Source organism: Condylura cristata, unplaced genomic scaffold (genome assembly GCF_000260355.1).
Source record: "Condylura cristata isolate star-nosed mole 26May11 unplaced genomic scaffold, ConCri1.0 scaffold00002, whole genome shotgun sequence".
NCBI classification, from domain to species: Eukaryota; Metazoa; Chordata; class Mammalia; order Eulipotyphla; family Talpidae; genus Condylura; species Condylura cristata.
This window is the reverse complement of record NW_004567103.1, coordinates 75,632,145-75,654,352: the sequence shown is the minus strand read 5'-3', so window position 1 is coordinate 75,654,352 and position 22,208 is coordinate 75,632,145. Positions and strand designations below refer to the sequence as shown.

Sequence of the window (22,208 nt, the reverse complement as noted above, 5' to 3'; positions counted from 1 at the left end):
AAGAAATAAATGGCAAGCGAAGAGATAAACAGAGTAGTACAGGAGGACAGACAGGGGCGGGTAAATTATTAGAGGAGCATGAGGAAGACTTCTGGAGGAAGTTTATTCTGAACTAAATTCTAACGACAAAGAAGGAGGCATGTGAAGCAAGAGAAGGGTTGGGTCTGAAATCCAACCTGGATTTCAGGTTGGATCTAAGCTGGAGATCAACAGAGCAAGAGCAAAAGCACAGAGGCTGCTAACGATGCTATGTGTTCGGGACAGAGTGAACATTTTCATGAGGTGTAATGTTTAAGATAAACATGGAAAAAGGTGAAGTCAGAGAGGCAAGGCCAGGATGGAGACTGTGAACATTTCAAGAGGAGGATGTTGGATTTTTGTCTATGGAGAATGGACAGTGCTTAAAGAGTTGGCAAGGAGACACCATGAAGGGCCTCTGCACTGTGCTGGCAGACTGGGTGGTGTATTTGAGCAGGAGGGCACCTGCAGTGGATAGATGGGGATGAGTGCCACAGAGAGGCAGTGGGATGCTATAGGACACATGAGGGCCTGAAGTCCAACTAGCAAAGGGACAGACTTGAGAATATAAAAAGAGAAGTGGGTAGTGCCATAGTCCCACCGGAAGGGAAGGGGTGAGAAGGACATGTCAAGGAAAAATCCTAGTTTCCTCACTTATATTCCTGAAAGAATGGCAAGGCCATCCATTAAGACAAATAACCTGATAGGCATAAGTTTCTAGAGAGAATCAAAGGCTTCAGTTTGGACTTTTGCCCTTGAGGTGTCTGGAAGGGATGATAATGGCAGTGGACAGCCAGATGGAAGAATCAGATGCTGGGGAAAAGCCTCTACTAGAACTTGTTATTTTACTTTTTGCTAACCAGGCTCAGTGGTTTCAGCCAGGAATAAGAATCACCTCTCTCTCTTCATCAGCAGATTGGAGACAATTCCACTGGGTCTTCCCCTCATCTTATATTCTACCACAGGTTTGCTCTTTCTCTCTCCTTCACATCCCCATCTCTATTCCTTGCTCACGCTGCATGAAAGGGGAGGTATATTTGTTATGCCCAGATTGGCAAATTAGAGTGGCTAGATCTGCAGAAACAAAGCTACAAAATAATTTCTGACCACTACCTCACCTGCTGTTCCACACACCCAACTCCTAAATCCTGTTCCCACCACTGATTCTGTGCTAACAATCTGAACTTTTAAAACATATTTCAAAGTCAAGCCAGAGAAACCAACCTTGAAAGGAAAGATGTGTATTTACTTTAGTGTTTTATGAGTCCATAGTCAGGGTTTTGAGGAAAGTAGGTGCCTTTTGCCATATACTATGTGATTCACAAAGCAGCCATGAGAGAGCATGGGGTCTCGGGGCACTCTGATTAAAGCCAGGGTCTCCAGGCACACTGTGCTGGGGGAGTGGACAGTGTCTAAGCACTGGCCTATGGGGACAGTGGGTGAGAGGGAGACTCCTGAGCATTGCATGTTCTAGAAGTGATGGAGGACAAATGGCTACTGTCAGATGCCTCTCCTACTTGAGGGAAATGTCAGGGAACCAGGGAGAGAGGGTGAGTTGAAGAAAGGGCAACCTTGGAGAACTTCCACTAAGTCTTAAAGATCTACTGGCAGGGGCCTCCCTGGTGGCACAAGGGGTTAAGGTGCAGCACCATGAAGCTATCTGCACCACTGCAGCCTGAGTTTGATACCCCACAGGAAACTGACCCACATGGCACAGCAGACCTCTCCTGCCTTGCCCACTGCTTCCCTCAGCAGTATATTTCAGTAGATCCTCCTATTCTGTTCCCTACTGTGTTCCTGGTGAATCCTCTTGCTACCCCATTACCCCCCCCCCCGCCCTGCATCTCTGGCCTGCACTCCAGCTCTTGTATTGATAAATCAATCAATCAATCAAAAAAAAAAAAAAAGATCTACTGGAAAATTTCACTCAGCAGCCCAGGGACCTTTACTATAAAACTTTACTACTGAAAGTGGGGATGAGGTGGGTGGGAGGGCAATCTCACACTGACAGACACATGTGATGAAAGCAAAGAGAAATCATGACTCGAAGGGAGGAAAATCTGCACACTCAACACGTGCACTGTTGTAGGGTTTCCCTGTGTTTCTATTTTTTCCATATCAACTCACCAATAATTCAAAAGTGAATGGTGCTGTGCCCACCTTTAAGCCTGCTCAGGGTTTGTTAGAAGCCAGCATCCACTCAGTGCCATGTCATCTCTCAGTGTACATTTTCCCTCCAGGCAGCACCTCCATCACTAGGAGATGAGAGGTAGGCAGTGTGGTGGGGTCTGCTGGGGACCGGATGTCTGGCAACAAGTCTACTTTGAAGGCAGAGGGCAGGTGTGTCTTGCTAGGGAAAGGGATTTTCTTGCAGGTTGTGCTACATTCAGAGTAACTCTCTCTGGACCTCAGAGCTTCGTGCCAAGGAGCATCATATGCCCAGAGTCTAAAGCAATAAACCCCTTTCAAAAGAGGGGTTTGTTCTGGTTGGAGGAAATAGATGAGCAAATTGTAAGAGAAAAACAAACAAACAAACAGCCAAACAAAAAACCAGGCTAAGATTTGTTTCATTTTGTAGAGCACATAAAGAAAATTAAGGGAGCAAGTTCATTGTTCAGCAGGTTCACTACCCATTCCCTAATATTTACTCCTTATTCAAATAAGGAATCATTCATTTGAATAAAACAATGTTAAAACTTAAATCCTAAAGTAAGTTTCCTCCCTTATACTCAGATCCTCATTCATTGGACTCAAACAATTGCCTTAATTCTTCAAGAAGTTTAAACATTGCCTTCAAATCAAGCCTCTTCCTGGAGCCACATTCCCTGCCCCCACCCCCCCACTAGACTCCCACTACCAGAGGGAGGGACAGGGATGAATTTGATTGCATTTCTCTTTGTAGTTACAAGCTGTCTATGGAATCACGGGGGCCCCCTTCTAAAACCTCCCCCCTCTACCAGGTGCTCCTCCTCCCACCCTGCTGGCTCCTGCTCCTCCATCCTGTCTGGTTTTTCCTCCCCTGAACTTGAAAGGACACAGTGCTCCAAGTACCCCACAGACTCCCTCCTTCCTGATCTCAATTGGACCCCGGGCGGGCCTTAAGTGTCTCCCACATGTTAACACTAACATCCACATCTCAGACCAGCCCTGGTCTGCGCACCTCCAGACCCACACACCCACTACCCACTCCAAGGGCTTCCTCTTGCCAAATGGGCACTGAGCAGTTAGCACATGCAAATGGAGCTTCAGACTGAGTCCTCAAGCCTCAGTCTGGGCTCTCTCCATTCTGCTGGCAGAAGGCTATGCCTTTAGGACTCAAAGCTTGGAGGCTGCCTGAGGCTGCTGTTTTTTTTTTTTTTTCCTTCACTTTTCTCTCCAATCTATCAGTGAATAGGGTAGAATTTTAATTAGATCTAGAATCAAACTTTTCTCACTCTCTACATTGCACAATGAGCCACAGGTGTCTATTAATATTTAGATTATAGTTGCTTAAAATTAAAATAAAGAGAAAAGAAAGGATTCAAGTGAGAACTCTTAGAGAAAAACTAACAAAAAACAAAATGTAAAAATTCAGTTCTTTACTCTCACCAGCAGTAGCATTTCAAATACTTTCAAGGTCTGTGTGACTGGTGACTTTGGTATCAGACAATGCAGCACAGTACATTTCTAACTCATCAGTGCAGACAGTTCTAGCCAATGACATTCAGTCCTCTCACTGTGACCACCCTGGTCCCAGACCCTGCCATGTGCCCGATGGCTGCAACAGCTTCTGACTTGATGTCACCACTTTAGTCTTTACAACATAGTAGCCAGAATAATGGATTTAAAATGGACCATGCCCCTCTCTGCTCAGGGTTGTCCAGAGGTTCCTGCCTGTCTGTCAGAGGAAACGCAGTCTTCAGAATGGCAAGTAAGACCTGTGCCCTGGCCCCTTTAATGTCTTTGATCTCACTGTGTCTTCCAGCTGCTCTGACATACCCAGATGGCCTCCTGTGATTCAGCCTCATGGCACCTGGGCTGGATTTTCCCTTCAGATTTCCTTCTGGCTCACCCCCTCTTTTTCTTCAAATCAACTCAAAAGTTGCCTTTTCACCTAGGGAGGCTTGTTTTGCATGCTATTTTAATTTTAACATCCTCTCCTCCCACTACCACTCAGACCAGTTCGGTTCAGCTCTCCCTACCCCAGCCTTCTTATTTGTCTTTTCCAAAGCACTTACCTACTGTCAACAAACTGTACATTTATAGCTGACCCTTGAACAACAGAAGTGTGAACAATGGAGGCACATTTACAGTGGATTTCTTCTGAAAAATACACTGTAGTGCAGTGAATGTAGTTTTTCTTAGCACTTTCTTAATATTTTCTTTACTCTAGCTTTCTTTATGTAAGAAGACATATGCAAAATATGTGTTAGTTGACTCTGTTACTTTTGGGGAGAATAAACAGCTATGCACCTATTTTTGATTGGGCAGGTGGTTGGTGCCCCAGACTACCACCACTGATCAAGGTCAACAATGTTTATTATACCTATTGTTTACTGTCTGGCAGGGATCTTTGTCAACATGCCTGTGGCTGGAAAGGTGGCTGAAGAGGCTTTATATTAATATTTGTTTAATAAATGAATGTAGTTTTTGAGCTGGAATGGGCCCTAAAAATCATTCTTGAATAAAGCAGCTTGGGGTCGGTGAGGTTATTCACCACGGGTGCCCTGTTAGTTCAAGGGAAGAAAGAGCTTGGACTTGAGCTGGGCCTGACCCGACCCTAGGCATCTTCAGAGATTCAGCCCATGATGATAAGCTCATGTCCCCCTGTATCTATCAAAACCAGAGGACAATGACAAACCACAGAGGGCTAATGGGGACAGCAACCCAACTATAAGGCCAGGGGTGTTTGTCACTTTCTTCTTGGTGGTCTTTGCAGGACTCAATCATTCATCCTGCTTCTCTAAAGGCTCATAGGAAGCAAGGAACAAAATGGAGGCTAGGTTTTTGGCTAATTTTACACACCAATATTATCTCCACAAGTCACAGATGCTAAAACGTTTGAAAAACTGGAAGCATATATGGCTGACAGACTACATTGCCCTTAAGGTAATCAGACTTACTTTGAAAGAGAAAGTCAAGGTTTCATCATATAATTGCTAAATTGCTATTTGAGAAAAAGTTGATTTGTATGAAAAGAATGATTCTCCATTGCATCATAAATTTTTCTGATAATCCAAAAAGGATTAGAAAAAAGGCAGATCCCAGATCACATTTTGTGTTAGGGGTTAATCCTTCCCCTTGCTGTAAGGAAATGCCATTTCAAAAGATGTTATTTTTAAATGCTATGGGATGACACTTTTCTATCAGTCAATTCTGATTTAAAAACTATATTGAGGGAATTTCAACTTCATAAACAGACCTGTTCATAATGACATGGCTAACAGGTCCAGAGCTACACAGCACAATGTGAACAAAGAGCCCAGAAAATTCCATCCATGGCTCACTGGATGATTTAACTTGCCAAAGTAGGTAATTAAGAACAATGTTATCTTTATAGTCAGTCCTCATCACTGAGATAACTCAATTGGAAACTTTTTGGGAGATGTCTGAATTGAAAATAAAGTCCTTACAGACTGCACTCAATGTCACAGAGATTATATCAGAAAACAAATTGATGCACATAGACAATCTTCTGTACATACCAGAAAATTAGATCTCAGGAGAGATGTGGAACTAATATCAAAATTAAGGGGGATGGAGACAGAGCACAATAAAAGGCATAATCAGCGGCTCCCAGAGAGGGGAGCCTTGAATGCCCAAGGTGCTCCCAGCTTTACCTTGGGTGGTGCTCTTCATTGCTTTCACTAATTTGCCCCTTCCAGCTCCAAAACCATTATTTCCATAGGCCAGGTCACTGTCACTATCACTGCCACCGTTGGCAGAGAATGCACACATTCTAGGTACCTTGTCCTAAGTGAGTAATATGAGACTGTTAAGATTATTCATGCAAATGAAATGGGTCATAGCATCCAGAGAGGACAGGAAGCTGACTACTGTGGAGTGCACAGAATTCCATCACCACTGGCCAACCCCCAAGAACAACTCTGCTCTGCATGTCTATCTGCTCAAGCAGGGCTGGTACAGGCTACTTAATTACCAGAGCTGCAGAATCAGGCCTGTTAATGAAGCCATTGACCACCCTCTGCCACAGTCCCAGGCACAGGAAAGTCCCCAGTTTCTCACTCTACATTTTGTATACTTCTTTATTGGGCCTTATTTGTCTCAAGTGCCTATTATAAGCTTGTGAGCTGCTGATACGAGCCTAATGGCTTATTTATTTAACTGATCTCATCATTAGCTTTCAAGTATCAAAGGGTATGAAAAAAATTCAACCTTAAAACAAAGGAGTGAATGTTTGCCTAATTTAGAATTTTCTTCCAATTCTTGAAACAACAGGAGCCTTTAGAAAAGTATGCATTTAATGACCTTATAAATTCCTTGAATCCACTGATAGTCATTGCTGGAGGAATTAGTCTCCCCTCTTGTTCACATGCACATGCAGACTGACCCTGAGAATGTTGCTGGTGTGGTATTAATGCTGAAATTGTTGTGTCAGTTACTGTATGAACATTTTTTCCCTCTGCACACAAGCAAAATATTGGATATAGGACTGTAAATCCCATGTACAGCAGCAAGGGTGCCTAGGACTATCGTTTTTGCTTACTGGCCTGTTAGAATCAAATATTCCTTATTTGTCTGAGACAGGCCAGTACAGAAGCATGGGATGGTGCCCTGAAGTCTGTGTGATTGGAAATTACAAAAACACATTTTTATAATGTGTTTTTAGGATGTAAGTTCCTCTGGCTAGAGTTATAAATTCGGGCAGTTCCTAATTTTCCTTCTTTCTTCATTTACTCATTCACCTGCCCATTCAACATAAACTTATTGAGTGTCCACTCTGCAAAGTAATGTGCAAGGTTCTGAGGAGACAGAGCTCAATACAGGAGATTCCAGTAGCTCCACAATGCTGATGTCCATAAAGGTGGGAAGTCTACCAGCTATGGATCCAGGGGACACCCACATCTAGAGTTCCAGCAGGCAGGTCTCCATCACACACTTGGGGAGAATGAGATTAATCTATTTTCATCTCTCTGTCTAGGAAACACAAAAGGAACCAGGCACTGTGTTGATACTGAAAATAATAAAACTAACTGATGCTTCCGACTTTCCTGCCCTGGCAATCAAGGAAGCAGATTCTAAGTCACAGTGTGCCTCTTACAAGTCAGGGCAGGTTTCTAGTGGGGTGAGCTGGTGCAGGATGATGAAAAAGATCAGGAGAGGATTCCCTGAACATGGAAGTTGGGGTTGGGTGAGGAGTGCACTCAGAGGGGCTAGCCCCTTCCTGGCCAGCACTGAGTCACTCTGTGTGTGTGTGTGTGTGTGTGTGTGTGTGTGTATTTCGCTTTCTTCGAATTGCCCAGTCTTCCAATCCCTTTGCCACTGTCACTAGCCACTGTTTCCCAATTTTGCAGACCCCAAAACAAGCACAAAATCTCATCAATACCAAATTGGACACTTGGCACATATGAGGAGAGCCAAGGTAAGAGCCCTCCTCCTGCTCAAGTTTGGAAACCATTGCTCTGGAGAACTCCTCACAGATCTGTGTGTAAGTGCAGACCTGCTAGAATCTACTGTTTATTCTTTTGCCTCCCTGCTTGTACAGCAGCCATGCTGAGTGCCAGACTCAGAATGCAGGGGGGCTAAATCGCAGCTCACCCCATAGTGACTTTCCCCTGGGCCCTGAACACAATTAAGAATCTCTGTGGAGCTGCTCTTCTCTGCTTTAAGTTGAGACCCTGAGCCCAGAGACACAGGGCAGTTCTCCTCTGCATCACCTTTCCCTACATGCCCATGTTTCCTTTCTATATAGACTAAAGTAACTGACAGATAATGAAAAAACATCACTCACTCATTCTAAATAGCACTCTTCTGACTTGGGAGAGTGAGTCCCATTCCGCCACAACTAATTAGAGGAGAGCATCCAGACCCAAGAACATGGATGCAAATTGATGGAAGTGCTTTCAATTCCCTCCAAGAACCCATAATGTTGCTTAGTGCCTCAGGAGAAAAGGCAAGTCTTGCACCTTAGATTATTTTTATTCACTGAAGCAACAACAAATTTGATTGAAAATTAAATCTATCACAAAAGTGTTTAAGGAGGGCACTTCTCACAAGCAGCACCAACACGCCGGAAAAAATGCTCCTGCAGGCCCCACTCTCACCTGCGTCTCAGCAGTGGTGTCTTCATCCTCCCAGCCTGGAAGGGGCTGACTGGCCATTGTGTCATCAGCATATTGAAATGGTGAGCAGGTCTGAGGCCTTGGTTCTGCTCCATTCTGCTTTGGGGAAGTGATTTTTCCTAAATAAGGAAAGCATATGAAATCATAATCAGCTTCCAGCAACTCTTTACAAGTTTAGGGAAGTATGTGGGAAGAATATTCAGAAGTAGTTTTTTTAAAAAAGGTCCAAATTTGGTGAAAGCTGTGCTTCCTAACATTCCGTCCCCTGCACATCTGTGCTAACCACAGCTTTAGCATCACTGTGTGTGCAGTCTAGAAGGCAAATTGTCCTTAGACCACTTGCCACAAAATATTAATGGCCTTTTCAGTTTAGAAAGAGTTCAGTGGGCAGACCACTTGGGAGACACTGATTATTCTGCAAATAACAAACAGGTGTCCTTTTCAGAGAACATCTCAGAGCCTTGATTGTGCTAAGGTAGATTGCCATCATTTTCAGAGACAAGATTTGGATTTGCATTTTTTCTCATACATACTGGAGCAGTGAAACTTTATTTTCCTAGAATACTTGTTAAGATCATTCTCAATAATATGTTTTGGGAAACTATGCTAAGAGGTCCTTAATGACAGTGCAGGGAAGTTCTCCTCTGTATCACCTGAGCTTTTTGTTAAATTGCACTTATTCAGCACATCTGCAGTAGGGCCTGCGTTTCTTATTTCTGACAAGCTCCCTGGTGATTCTGATGGTGATGGTCTATAAATCACACTTTGAGTAGCAAGGGTGTAATTAGCAAGGATGATTTAAAAAGTTCCTCTATTATCCATAAGTGTAGATTAACTTGCAGAGTGTATGCCTTCCTCACACCAGATAGGAGGACTGCTGTTATTATCTTCCAGCCTCAATGATTATCAACAGAACATGCTGTGATAGCCTCTCAACAGCATTTTGCTCATGAGCAGAGATGAAATAATTGTATTTTCATCAGCTCTGTGAATTTGTGTGGTTACTCAGATACAGGAATAATAGAAAAACCGATTCAAATGTGTACACTGAACAGGAAGTGATTGTGCTACACGGGCACTGTCCCATTTTCCTTTTGTCTCATCTAGTTCTCTACTCCCTGGTCCTTCAAGTATGTACCTGATGGCCACAGAGAGAAATAAGCCTTGGAAAACTGGCCTGCCTCTGGACCATGCAATGGTATCATGCGGTGGACAGGAAGCTCCAGGATGGGCAACGCAAACGCCCTGCAGGGTGCTGACCTCGCTTGCCCACCTCACACTGCATTTCTACAATTCTTCATGACAATTTAATTAAAACACAAACCTCAGAAAACTGGTGCAGTGAGTCTTAGCAGCAAGATCAGAACAATCTCCTTTCTATTCCCTTCTTATGAAGCAATTCGAGGCTTGTGGTTTCTGTTCAATTTGTTATAATGACAGTGTTTAATCATGGCGTCTACTCGGCAGCCCGCCACTGAATTGAGGTCACACATGTGACTATTCAGGCATGGAGCACATAATCTATAACTAAGATTTTGCCCCTGAATCTCTGGAGGCTGAGTCATTAATTAACAATGCATTTATTGCAAAAAAAAAAAAATACATTATAGCTTTTGCAAATGTAGCCTTGGTTTGAAATGAGCCGAAGTTTGCAATGAAACATCTCATGGCATGAAACATTCCTGTCTGAAGGGAGAATTCTGCCATGGGAATAGTCCAATCACATTTACTTAAAGATGTTTAACTAAAAGTTTTCTCTAATTTCTCAGAAGCCTATGGTATAATCTCTACTTGCGGCACCTTTCTAATCACCAAATCATAACTGAAAGTTTTTAGATCTCTATTTCATATGCTTATGCATGTCATAAATGCAATATAAGCCAGGCAAGTTAAAAGCTATGTAGTATCTTCTGGGGTTGTGATAAATATATTTAATCTTGAGGGAACAATGGAAAAACTTTGACCTTTAGTCTGGTCCTATCTTTAATCACAAAAGCTTGTTTCCATTGACAGCAACAAAGGATGTTTCTTCCCAATGGGAGGCTCAGTCCATTCTATTGCTGTGATGCACAATCTATTGCTAATATATCAAACTAAGTCTTTTATAGTTCAACATATATTTGAGGAGGATCGGAATGTTTTAGAAGATGTATGTTTATGGTTAGAGGGCAAACAACAGTTTCAGTTAAATTGATGTCTCAGAGAAAATTTGATCTATATTCAGAGTTACACTTTAAAAGATAAAATCCCAAGAACATTTGCAGTGTGGGTTTTTTCCTTAATCAACTTATGGCTCCATATACCAGTGCTTAGATGCTTGTTTCCTTTACATGTATGTATACTCCTCAATGTAATACTAACAGAAGATATGATTAGTACTTGTCACTTTACTTTTGGGTTTAGAACATGGAGGTGTTAACAGCAGCCACATTTTCCCTGGGCAGAGGTCACTGACTTGCTCACCTCCTGGTGGGTACCTTTTCTGCTGCCTGTTTTCCATTTTGTCAGTAAGTGCATTACTATTGTGGGAAAACTATCTTGGGAAAGAATAGGCATTTTACCTGAGGAGGCTGGTTTGGGAAGATGACTTTGAAGAGGCCGCATCCCATGAGTCATCATGATTGGGTCAGATGTGGAATAAACAATGGTGTTATCTGCAGAGCCTGGGCTATCTGCAGAGGAAGGCACTTCTCGTTGAAGGGTCACTGCTCCGGTGGAGGAAGCTGTACAAAGGGCTGGCTGTAGAGATAAGATAGGTTCAGGGTCCTCCGGGGAGTCTGGCTGGCACAGGTATCGTCCTGCTGAGCGGTTTCCAGAGTCTGGGAGTGGGAAGGTTCCGATCCCACTGTCCAGTGTACGCATCTGACAGTTTGATTCTAGGCAGAGTGACAGAGTATGGATTAGAAAAACGGCTCACCTGCAAGGGTAAAAGGAGCTTAGGCATTTGGATCTGATCTGAAGGAAAGAGGCAGTTAGAAGGAAGAGACACTAATTAATGGTGTAGTAATTTCTAGTGAGTGGCTTGAAACAGATTTAATTGAGCATGAAGATATTCTCTTCTCATAACAAGAGGTAAGAAGGCCAGCCATTACTGGAGGCAAGTGTCACATGTTTATATATTCTAGATGGTTCTCTGGAGTTATAACAGAAAAAGAACTGTCAATAGAGGTCAAAAATTAATTTTGACAACCCTTATTTAAATTAGGAATCATATGACTTCAACCAATTTGGTAAAATTTATTAACTGAGATACGATGAGTAATATAACATAAAAAATTGAAGTGATGTCCTAACAAAGGTAATTGTGCATCTCTTAAATAAATTATAATTATTTTGTAATTAACAAAGTCTATGACCTCTCAATTTAAATGTGAGGGCAACTAATTCACATGCTATGAGGGTCTGTCCCAAAGGTACTGTGGCTGTGGTAACACCACTTATCATGTGGGCTTCATTTGTATGGTGTGTGGCTTATCTAAGCCAATAGGCAGCTTCCAAAAAGTCTCTGGTATCTAAGGAAAATAACACCCTTGGCTCTCCCTGGTGATGCAGTGGGTTAAAGTGTAGCACTAAGAAGCTAAAGCCACTTCAGCATGAGTTCAATCCCCACCCCAGAGGTGACCCACATGGTGCGGCAGGCCTCTCTGGCCTGCCCGCTGTTCCCTTCAGCAGTGTACTTCGTCAGTCCACCTGTTCTGCTCCCCATTTTGTCTCTGGTGAATCCTCTCACCACCCCTGCACCTCTGGCCTGTACCCCAGCTCTGTATATTAAATAAATACACCTTTAAAAAAATAAACAAAAAAGAAAACAATACCCGTAATAAATTTATATCAGCCTCCTGTAAGTTAGGATAAAGCAAAAAGCACAACTTAGCACTATGTTAGGCACAGTGGGGAATGTAACAGAATATGACATTCTTTTATTAAGATGCTCAACAGTTAATATTTTAATGATACTTTATAGATCAGTGACTTGGAGTACAGCTTTTGACAACAACTAATTGCATGAACCCCTGTACAAGATCCTTAACCTCTACAGGCCTCAGCTTCCTTATATGTTCACCAAGGAATCTTTAGAATTTAGAAGATATCCAGCATACTGTTAGAGAGCTGAATGAATGAAATAATGAATGGTGACACATATGAAATGCATAGCATATTTATTCATAGCTATCTGGTAGGCAAATCATTTATCCTTAAATGTTTATTTATGCATATAAGAACTGGAGTACAGACCAGAGGTGTGGTGGGTGAGAGGGTTCACCAGAGAAAGAGTGGGGAGCAGAACAGGCACATTGACTGAAATACACTGCTGAGGGGAACAGCAAGCAAGACAAGAGAGGTCTGTCATGCCATATGGGTCACCTCTCTGGCTGGGGGTCAGACTTGTGCTACAGGGACTGCAAAGATTTATAGTGCTGTGCTTTAACCTTTTGCACCACCAGGGAAGGCCCAAAAGCCTTTCTTATACAATCTAATTTGATGCTGAACAATTAAAACTGAATCTCTGAATCTATTGACAAAGGTTTAGTGGGCTCACAATTGACTTTTATAAATTCTAGTAGGTTTAGTGCTTTGCTTAGGAAGTACTGGGAAGATTGAAGACTCAACCTAAAAGAGGAAAATACAGATATTCTTTCTTCTTTCTGGTGTCATTTAACCATCTCATCTGCCATTGGGTTTCAGAGACTGGCCATGAATAGTTTGGGTCTTGAAATCCTTGACTGCTTCCTTTTCTAGAATCCCAAGGGCTAAGTTTTAGCCTCATTCATTCCAGGGACTCTACTTGGTCAGCTTTACTCTCAACCAGTTTTGTTGATTATTCATCATCTTCTTCTTATTTCATTTTCTTTTCAATTACATAATATAATTAATTGTTTCAGAATGACCTTTTGGATAAATGGTCAGTTCGCTGTAGAGGAAGGCATTTCAGAGTGTTTGAAAAGAAATGCTATTCAGAATTCAGCATCCTTCCTTCATTTTAGTCTAGGTAAACAACAGTTCTCAGATTTAATAGGACCCTCTGTACTTGGATGTAGTTCTAGATGTCTGAAATATTTGGTTCTCACACAGGAGAAGGGGGATTCCCATCAGAACTGACCCAGGCTTTGTAGATGGGAATCCAAGCCACAGGGATCTAACAGCTGAGAAGTGCTGGTCCCAACCTGTCCCAGGCTTCACACCATGATCCTACTTACTAAGGGGTGTTCAGTGTGGTGGGACACTAGGGGCCCTTTTCCTGTCATGAATTTGGATGATTATGCTTGGCAGTTTTATTTCTATTGCCATTTATAAGTGAGAAATCATGATTCAGAAAAGTAACTTGCCCAAGGCCATATGCTATAAATAAAGAGCTTGGATTTGAAGCCAACTTTCCTGAATTATTGAGACCAAGTTCTTAACTACAACTATCAAGCTATTCCAATTCTCCCCAAAAGTACAGGTAAATCCAGAAGTGGGACTGCTCAGTTGACAGTACTTGGGGCAGCCTGGGGAACAGAAGGCACACAGAATGTCCTCCTGCTCCTAGCGCCCAGCTTCTCCTCTGGAATATGTGTGGGCCCTGAATTCTGTCTGGGTCCTGTATACCCCATCCTGTGACCAAGGTCTGCTGTTGATATGCCTTTATCTACCAGGTTGCTGGCCCTATACAGGATGCCTATGTATTCTGATTTGCACAGGTCAGAACTGCCTAGTAACTCCCCCTACTTTTTTAGATTAAATCTGTAGATCCCCACTCTGGGTTTTCCTGATATTTATCTTGCTTCTGTGGGCTTAGCAATAGGCACTGTCTTCAAGCAGAATGCTTTCCTGACTTTGTCTAAGAGTTCTCTCCCAAGTATTTTAAGACTCTTAAAACTCTGAATCCAGTCCCCTCCAAAGGGAGAAAATGCCTTTTCAGTGATTTCCTAGTGCAGCACCCTGTGCCCCAAAGCCTGTGTATGTTGTAACACAAAGCAGGAAAGAGGGAAGAGGAGGGACCTAGGATCATAACAATGATGAAGGAAGTTTTGTGTCCCTTTGAGGACAACATTTTCTGTTATCTGTCCCTTTAAATTAATTCCCCCGCCCCATAATATTGTCACATCAGAATCCATAAAATAGGACTTTTGGCATTCCTGAGTTTTCTTATTCTCTGAGAATTGTGTGCACTGACATTAAATGCAGGACCTACCTGCTATTAAGGCCATTTTTTAACTTTGAAAAATTACAGATGCCAAATGTAGTGAATTTGAAAGACTCATTTGTAAGTCCCTATGAAATGAGGTGCGGACAGTCAGGGACTTGGGCACCATATGCCAGGTTTTACCCTCAAGCAAATTTCTCCGGAATGCATAAACTTTTGAAAATGGAGTTTATATTGAAAATGCTGACACCTTTCTTATGTAGTTTCCTTAAAAGTAATGTAACTTTCTTGCAGTTCATAAAAGTAGTGCAATCTGGAAAATGTTAGATATTGTGCTTCTGAAGGCACCTTTTTCTCTAAATTGCAAGCACTCACAAAATAAGTGGCTGTGATAGGAACAAAGTTCAAAGAGGCAAGCTAGCCTTGTATGTCCAATAAGATGATCAGACTTGATCTTGATAAGAATAAGTTCACATTGGTGGCTGTAAGTGTATTTGTCCACAGGGCCTTACTAATGAGTTCAAGGGCTGGGTCGCTGGATGGACCAGTAGGCTTCATTCTTTCATGGTCATGTATTATGACTCTGACTTTGGTCAGCTCTCCCACCTACTGTATCTCTCAAGGTGAGTACTCTCACTATCATTGATAAGCCCAGAGGTTTCACAGGACTTACAACAGTACTTCCTAGTCCTTTTAATGTTGGGGGACACAGAGACAATACACTGCTCCTGGGAAAAGCAGGTGCTGCAGATCCAGTGGCTGCCTGTGAGCGGAGGGCTGCTTATCCCAGCACTCCTGGCACTGTCCAGGGCACATCAATAGCAGAATGGTAATGACTAACCTACAGAATGGAATCTTCTTTTACCCACACCTTGAATTCATTCCCTGGCTTATAACCTACCATGCAAGGAGATGGTTACCTTTTTAGTTTCAAGCAGCTGATAGGGAATTTCTAGACCCTCCTTTATTGGAGAACAATGTTTAGAATACTGGTTTAGGAATCTTGTCTACATCAAGCTTTAGCTAAGAAGGCTATTTATGCCTTAAAGGGAGATGAGCTGTGTGGGGATGACCAGTCACCAAGGATGACCTTTCTGTGGGATTGTGGCAGAAAAAAATTCTGGCAAAACATTTTCATGAGGGAGTTTTCAGTTGTTAGCTGAGGTTGTATGATATAAAATCCTCACTCATCTTACCAATTAGCATTAAACCTTCTGCTCCTTGTAGCAGGTACCTTGACAGTTGACTTTAATTTCATCACCTGAATATAAGATTCCATCATCACTATAAGGTTGTTTGAGGATTAGAAACAAAGCATATCATAAACATAGCTTGATGTCTGGGATAAGCACATAGTTACTGTCCAGAGAGCAGCAGCAATTCTTAAAATAAGGGTTATTAGACTGTAAGAATGCTGGGGGAAGACTGAATTTTATTAATCTCTTCACTGTTCCCATATGAGCCCATTCCTGATGCCATCTTGCCCTTATTTTACAACACAGTGAATAACATGGAAAGCTGATAATTACAGGTTGATAGAACATCTCACTTAGTCCCCATTATCAGCAGGCAGCACAGCACTTAACACATAGTCTGCTTTCACTGAGGTAGAATGAAAGAATAGGTAAATGAAAAATACTACTAAATTTTAGAAAATTCTCCCTTAAATTAAATGCAATATGGATCTTTGCTTGTGAAATCCCAATCTGCTTTTTTGTTTTGATTCCAAGAACTAAAGAAAACAGCTGATGAAAATAGAAGGGGAGACAGAGGAGCGACAAAATGGCAACAGAGTGAAGCTGCCGAAATCATTGCCTCCAAACACTCATAGGATTTTAAGATTAAAAAGGGACAGTAGACTCATATACTACAAGTCTCAACCCAAATGAGAACACCCTGCGCTCACTAGAAGGAAGATAACTGGGGGAAACTCAGTGACTGGGGAACCCCAACTGGGGAGCTCTGACCACAGAGTGCCGTGGGTGCCCAGATGCCAGGAAGAGGTAGACTTATGGCTGCAGCTTTTTGCCCCAGCCCTGTTATAGCCCTGGAGATAAACTGAGACAACTCAGTTATGGAGAAGAAATGAAATTGCGGGGAAAGACTCAGCTTGGATCCAGATCTGGGTATGCCCAGATGCCCAGACTCTAGGATACACTGCAGATCTGTTGCCATTCTTTGCCTCAGCAGCCCTGATAAAGCCCTGGATATAAACTGAGACAACACAGCCAGGTGAGTGACTCCAAAGCTGGGGTGGGGGTGGGGAACTGCTATACTTAGAGCCCAGGAGGTGGAGAAGAGGAACTGGCAAGTGGGGCACCTCTAGCCCTACCCACATATCCTGCCCCCCACAATGGAGAACTGAGACTAGGCAACTTTAGGGCGTGGTCAGGTCTTGGCACCATTTTTAAGACATGGTCAGCAAGACTCACAATGCACCAGAAGTAAAAGAGGAAACAAAACAAAACAAAACAAAAAACTGGTTAGACAGGACTCAACCAAGGGCCCAACCCTGATAAAATGCAACAATTTTAACAATCTTCCATGGGCACATTCGACATAGAGAGGCCGGCACATTCGACAGGGAGAAGCCCTATGAAGTGCCTCAAACGGGGAGACTTTCTAAGACATATACCTGCTTACCGCATCTATCCACAAAAATTGTGGTAAAACCCTGGAGTTAAAGAGATATGGTTGGGCTCTATGAGAGTACCTCAGGCAGTGGGGAGGCACTGCTCAGGGAAAGACTGTTTGGAGTAGACACAAAGAGCCCTGGAAGCTCAGAGGGAGGACTGGCAGCCTGTTCAGCTGGGAGGACTACAGCCCTCTGGTACACCCCTGCACTCCTGTGGGGGGAGGGAGATCCCACCCCCATAGCAGAGGCCTGAAGACTTGTGAGCCAGAAAGGCTCACAGTACTTAGAAAGTAAACAAAGCCAGCCACCAACTCAACCACAGGCCCAGCTCCAGGGAGACCTACAACACTTCTAACACATCATACTCTCCATGGGCACACCCAAACCTAAAGGGAACCTGGGACATCCAAAGGCTAAAAGATCAACAGACACCTTCCAGAAACAAGGATTCAACGTGTTTCTGGAAGAAGCTGAACACCACAGGAGACCCCTGACTGTTACTGGCTGAGATGACAGACATAATTACACACAGTGGGGGCTGGAAAAATAGCACAACTCAGAATACCCTCCACAACTAAAGTGTCTGGAAGTCCCTCAGCCATCCCAGAAAGAACATCCAAAAAATGGGCAGAAGAGCTAAAAAGACACTTCTCCAAAGAGGAAATGCAGATGGCCAACAAACATGAGAAAATGTTCAGCATCACTTATAATGAGGGAGATGCAAATTAAACCCACAATTAGATACCACCTTACCCCAGTGAGAATAGCACACCTCAAAACAACTAGCAACAACAAATGTTGGCAAGGATCTGGAGAAAAAGGAATTCTCCTGCACTGCTGGTAGGAATGCAAACTAGTACAGACACTATGGAAAACTGGAGGTTCCTCAAACTGCTTAACATGGAGCTTCCCTACAACCCAGCAATCCCACTCCTAGGTATCTACCCAAAAGACACAAAAACACTGATTGAAAAAGATACCTGCAACCCCCATGTTTATTGCTGATTTATTTACAGTTGGAAAAACATGGAAGCAGCCCAAATACCCAAAAGTAGAAGCCTGGATTAAAAAGATGTGTCAAATATATACAATGGAATATTACTCAGCAACTAAAAAAAAAGAAACACATGCCTTTGTAGCAACATGGGTGCAGCTGGAAAAAAACCATGCTTAGTGAGATAAGCCAGAAAAAAAAAAAGAAAAATACTGGATGGTTTCACTCATAACAGGAGTAAAATAGACAAGGAGAGAAAATAATAATAGTAATGAACAGCCATATACCAGAGACATTTTATGGGGGTGGAGTGGAGAATGTGATCAAAACAGTTGGGGGAGGAAAGTACGCTGGACTATGGTGATGGCACATGGGTGACTTGGTGATGGGAAACTCACAGGATTACAATTGAGATGAAACAAAAAAAAGGTACAAAATGATGTAAAAATAAACTATTATATATAAAAAAGAAAACAGCTGACTTCCTACTTCTCTCTATTTTTTCACACATAGCCAGACTTCACTAATTCAGATAGCCCAAGGGATAAAATCATTTAGAATTACTGATTATTTAAGACACATTTCTTAATACTTCCAAGCCCTTAGAACAAGGGTGAGTGAGCAGAGGCAGCCTGTGGAATGCAACTTTAGCATTCTCCTTAATCCCTGTCCCCTCCTCAAGTATCACTAGTTGAGAAAGTCATGTTAACAAATGTTCTAGCAAAACCCAGCATGCCATCATTACTCTGGCCGTCATTATTAGGGATTCTAGATGTCATCCCAAGCACTGGCGTCCCATCTGCTATCAGGACACACAGCAAACACACACCGTCACATTCCTATGAATGATTTGTGGTGAGCAGTTGAAATTATACAGCAAATTCCTGAATGTATTTACACAAATCAGTGAGTTCCCCATTTTTCATATATTTTGTTTTCTTAACTGGATTGTATTGCTTCTCATAAACTTATTTTATATGACTTCTTTTTTTGCACATAACATTTTCTTTAAAAATACTTGCACTACCGCTCTGGTGGTACATGGGGTTAAGTCTCAGCACTATGAAGCTACCAGCAGCCACTGCAGTTTAAGTCTGATCCAGGCCAGGGAGCTGACCCACATGGCACAGCAGACCTCTTCGTCTTGCCTGCTGCTCCCCTCAGCGGTGTATTTCAGTCAATCCATCTGTTGTGCTCCCTACCATGCCTGGTGAATTCTTTCACCCCTATCCTTGTACCTCTGGCCTACACCCCAGTTCTTGTATGCATAAATAAAAATCTTTGGAAAAAATAAAAATATTGAAAAATGGAAAGTTTATTTCCAGTACTGTTTCAGTTAATGTGAAGTTAAATTCACTGAATATAAAATCAAGCAAGTGGGAGTCTGAATAAGTGATTTTGGGTGTTTGGGAAATGCCACTAACCGATTTGCTCTTTAATTTTCTTCAGGCTAAAGTGTCTTCACTTTTGTTCTCAGATCTATCTCACAAATCTTTCAGCATTAAATTTACAAATCACAACTCTTGGTGTTATTGATATATGTGTCCAAAAAGATTTTAAATCAGATAGGCTTAAGAAAATCTGACTTTAGTTCTAAGTTATTTTGAATATTCTAAAGAATGAGTGCAAAGAGAATAGTTTTTTAGAGTTGGAAAGAGAAAGTATGCTTGACTACCTACTAGCTCGGTAAACAAAGGATTTTTAAATTATTCTGATTTCATTAATCACAGATCATTTATGATAAGCCTGGCACAGAGCTTGCAAAGTAGGTGCTCAGTAAGTTTCTGAAAGCGCTTGTCAGGGAGAGGCGAGAGCCCCGGAAGGTAACTAGTATATAGACTGTGATGCAATCCAAAGCAAACATCTTTATCTGTGTAGTTGACACTCCATTGCAAAGTCTGGGTGCATTTATTAAACAACTACCTTTGGCAACTATTTTTTGGGGGATTAAAGTGATCATAATCACTACTGGACAATTATAAACAGTTTTTATAGTTGGTTGTAGCTATAACTGATGTAAAGTGAAAAGCTTTTTGAATGAAAAATAGCTCTAAATTTAGAAAACTCTTCCTATCATGTCTATGAAGGATGGAGTCAATTTTCTCAAAAAATCCACTTCGGAGTTTGCACCCTGTGTGTGTGTGTTTTTTTTTTTTTAAACCTGAACAAATGGTGTTTAGATGCTCCCTTGTTCACAGACCTATTACATTCTCATGGAACATTCCCAAATCAGTAAGCCATTATTTTTACCCAGTAAAGATACAGCTACCTACATCTCATACTTGCTTCAGTGCAATTGAACTACCCTCTCTCATACAGTCAAACCAACTACATTAATAATTACTGCTTTCTTTTTAATAATGTTCATAAATCCTAGGAAAACAGAAAACTTTAAAATCCATTTTTTTAGAACTTCCATCATAGCTACAAAAGTCAGCCAAATATGAGGGCCCAAGACAACTCACTAGCCAGAGAAACATGGATGTGTCTGATGCTCACACCTAAACTGGCATGTGTTCTTTCCTATAATACAAATGGTGATGCCATCACATCTTTGTATGAGTTCTCTTCAGGTGCCTAGACATCTTTAAGCTCATGTGATATTGGCAACAAAAAGCTAAACTACAGATGGGAGAACAGATCTCTTTATTTACACATTCTCCTCTTATCTTTATAGCTAAAACAAGCTGAAAAACAAAACAAAACAAAACAAATAAAAAATAAACCACTAAGCCTCTTGCCAAAGCCATATCAATAAAATACAGGTTATTCATTCTAAGCTTACTCTGTGGCTTTATCAAGTGTTAAAATATTACTATGTTGGCTATTTCCTCATAACCATTGTGTAATTTTTGGTTGTGGCATCAAGATGAATTACTAGGTGTTTTTGCTTCTTCTCCAGACACTGTAAAATTACTCTATCCTCAACATTTATTTTTTCTTATTCATTTATAATTTAATATTCATATACTTTTTAAATTCATGTTTGGGCTGGTGCTTATGAAAGGCATGTGAAGGGCTAACTAAACACATCAGTTTCCTAAGATTGTCCTTTGTTTATAGGTTCACTATGTTCTCAGAGCACATTCCCAAATTAACAAGTCATAATTTCCCCTTAGAGAAAGTACAGCCTATCTATCCTAAAAGGTGATCCTTATATCTGTTCCATGAACTACCCTCTCTTGTGGATTCGCTCCATCTCTGTCTGTCTTGCTAAAATGAAATGAAAAGTTGAACAATTGCCTGGTAAATCTGATAGACACAGATGGCTATTATGGGTAATTCTGTATCTCCAAGTCTGTGCTACTCTCTATCAGTTTTGCTGAATTATACGTGCAATGACCTCCACTCTCCAATTCACCTGCCCAGATAATACCTGCTTTGATAAGGGAAGTGAGGAAAAGGAGGAAAGAAACTAAATTGGAGGTAAGGTGCTGCAGCAGAAATTCCAAACAGCCATTATGGCCAAAAGTCCATAAAAGTAGAGAAATGGAGAAGAGTCACACCTCCCAATTTAGCAACAGATAAACATTTATGAAAACTGTTTATAAGAGTTAATACATGTTATGCATTATTAATCTAATGTTTTTAAATTAAAAATTTACCTACTCAAATTACAAACTATTTTAGTTCGCTTACATTACTGTTATTATAGATATTTAATGAAAGCCCATTGAAAGATGAGAATTTAAAGTTCATGAGTGTTTTCATCTTTTCTTTCTATTTAATCAACATTAGTGAATTTTTTTTTGAGTTGCACAAAATAAGAAAGTTCAAATCTTCATACCCATATATATATTTTTTCTTTTAGTATCCACTTTAACATAATTCACTTGCTTGGTTCAAGATTTTAATTATAAGGTGATCTATTTAAGTGAATATACAAGGAATATTTATTTTTCAGGATATAGACATGGGTTATGTGTATGTGTGCGTGTATATATATATATGTGCATATACATGTATACATATATATGTACACACACATATATATTCATTAAGAATTAATGTAACAGAAATGCACATACACTGTAAATACTATTTTTAAACATTGAACAATAGACAGCATAGGAGTTGATCTCTGAACCAAGGAGAACAAATGAGGTGAGTCCTACAATCTCTCTGGCTAATTGCCTAGTGATGGTTTCCAGA

At 41.4% G+C, this 22,208-nt stretch overlaps 1 protein-coding gene across 1 annotated transcript in view; it reads right to left on the bottom strand.

Moving 5' to 3' along the window:
- Positions 1-5,745: 5,745 nt before the first annotated feature.
- Positions 5,746-22,208, bottom strand: part of NCKAP5 (NCK-associated protein 5) — a 731,767-nt gene continuing 715,304 nt past the window's right edge. The window contains exons 15-17 of the mRNA XM_004674888.2: positions 10,862-11,176; positions 8,283-8,419; positions 5,746-5,970 (exon numbers count right to left, since the gene is read on the bottom strand). Of these exons, the coding sequence (XP_004674945.1) occupies positions 5,746-5,970; positions 8,283-8,419; positions 10,862-11,176 (677 nt within the window). The remainder of the gene's footprint in view (positions 5,971-8,282; positions 8,420-10,861; positions 11,177-22,208) is intronic.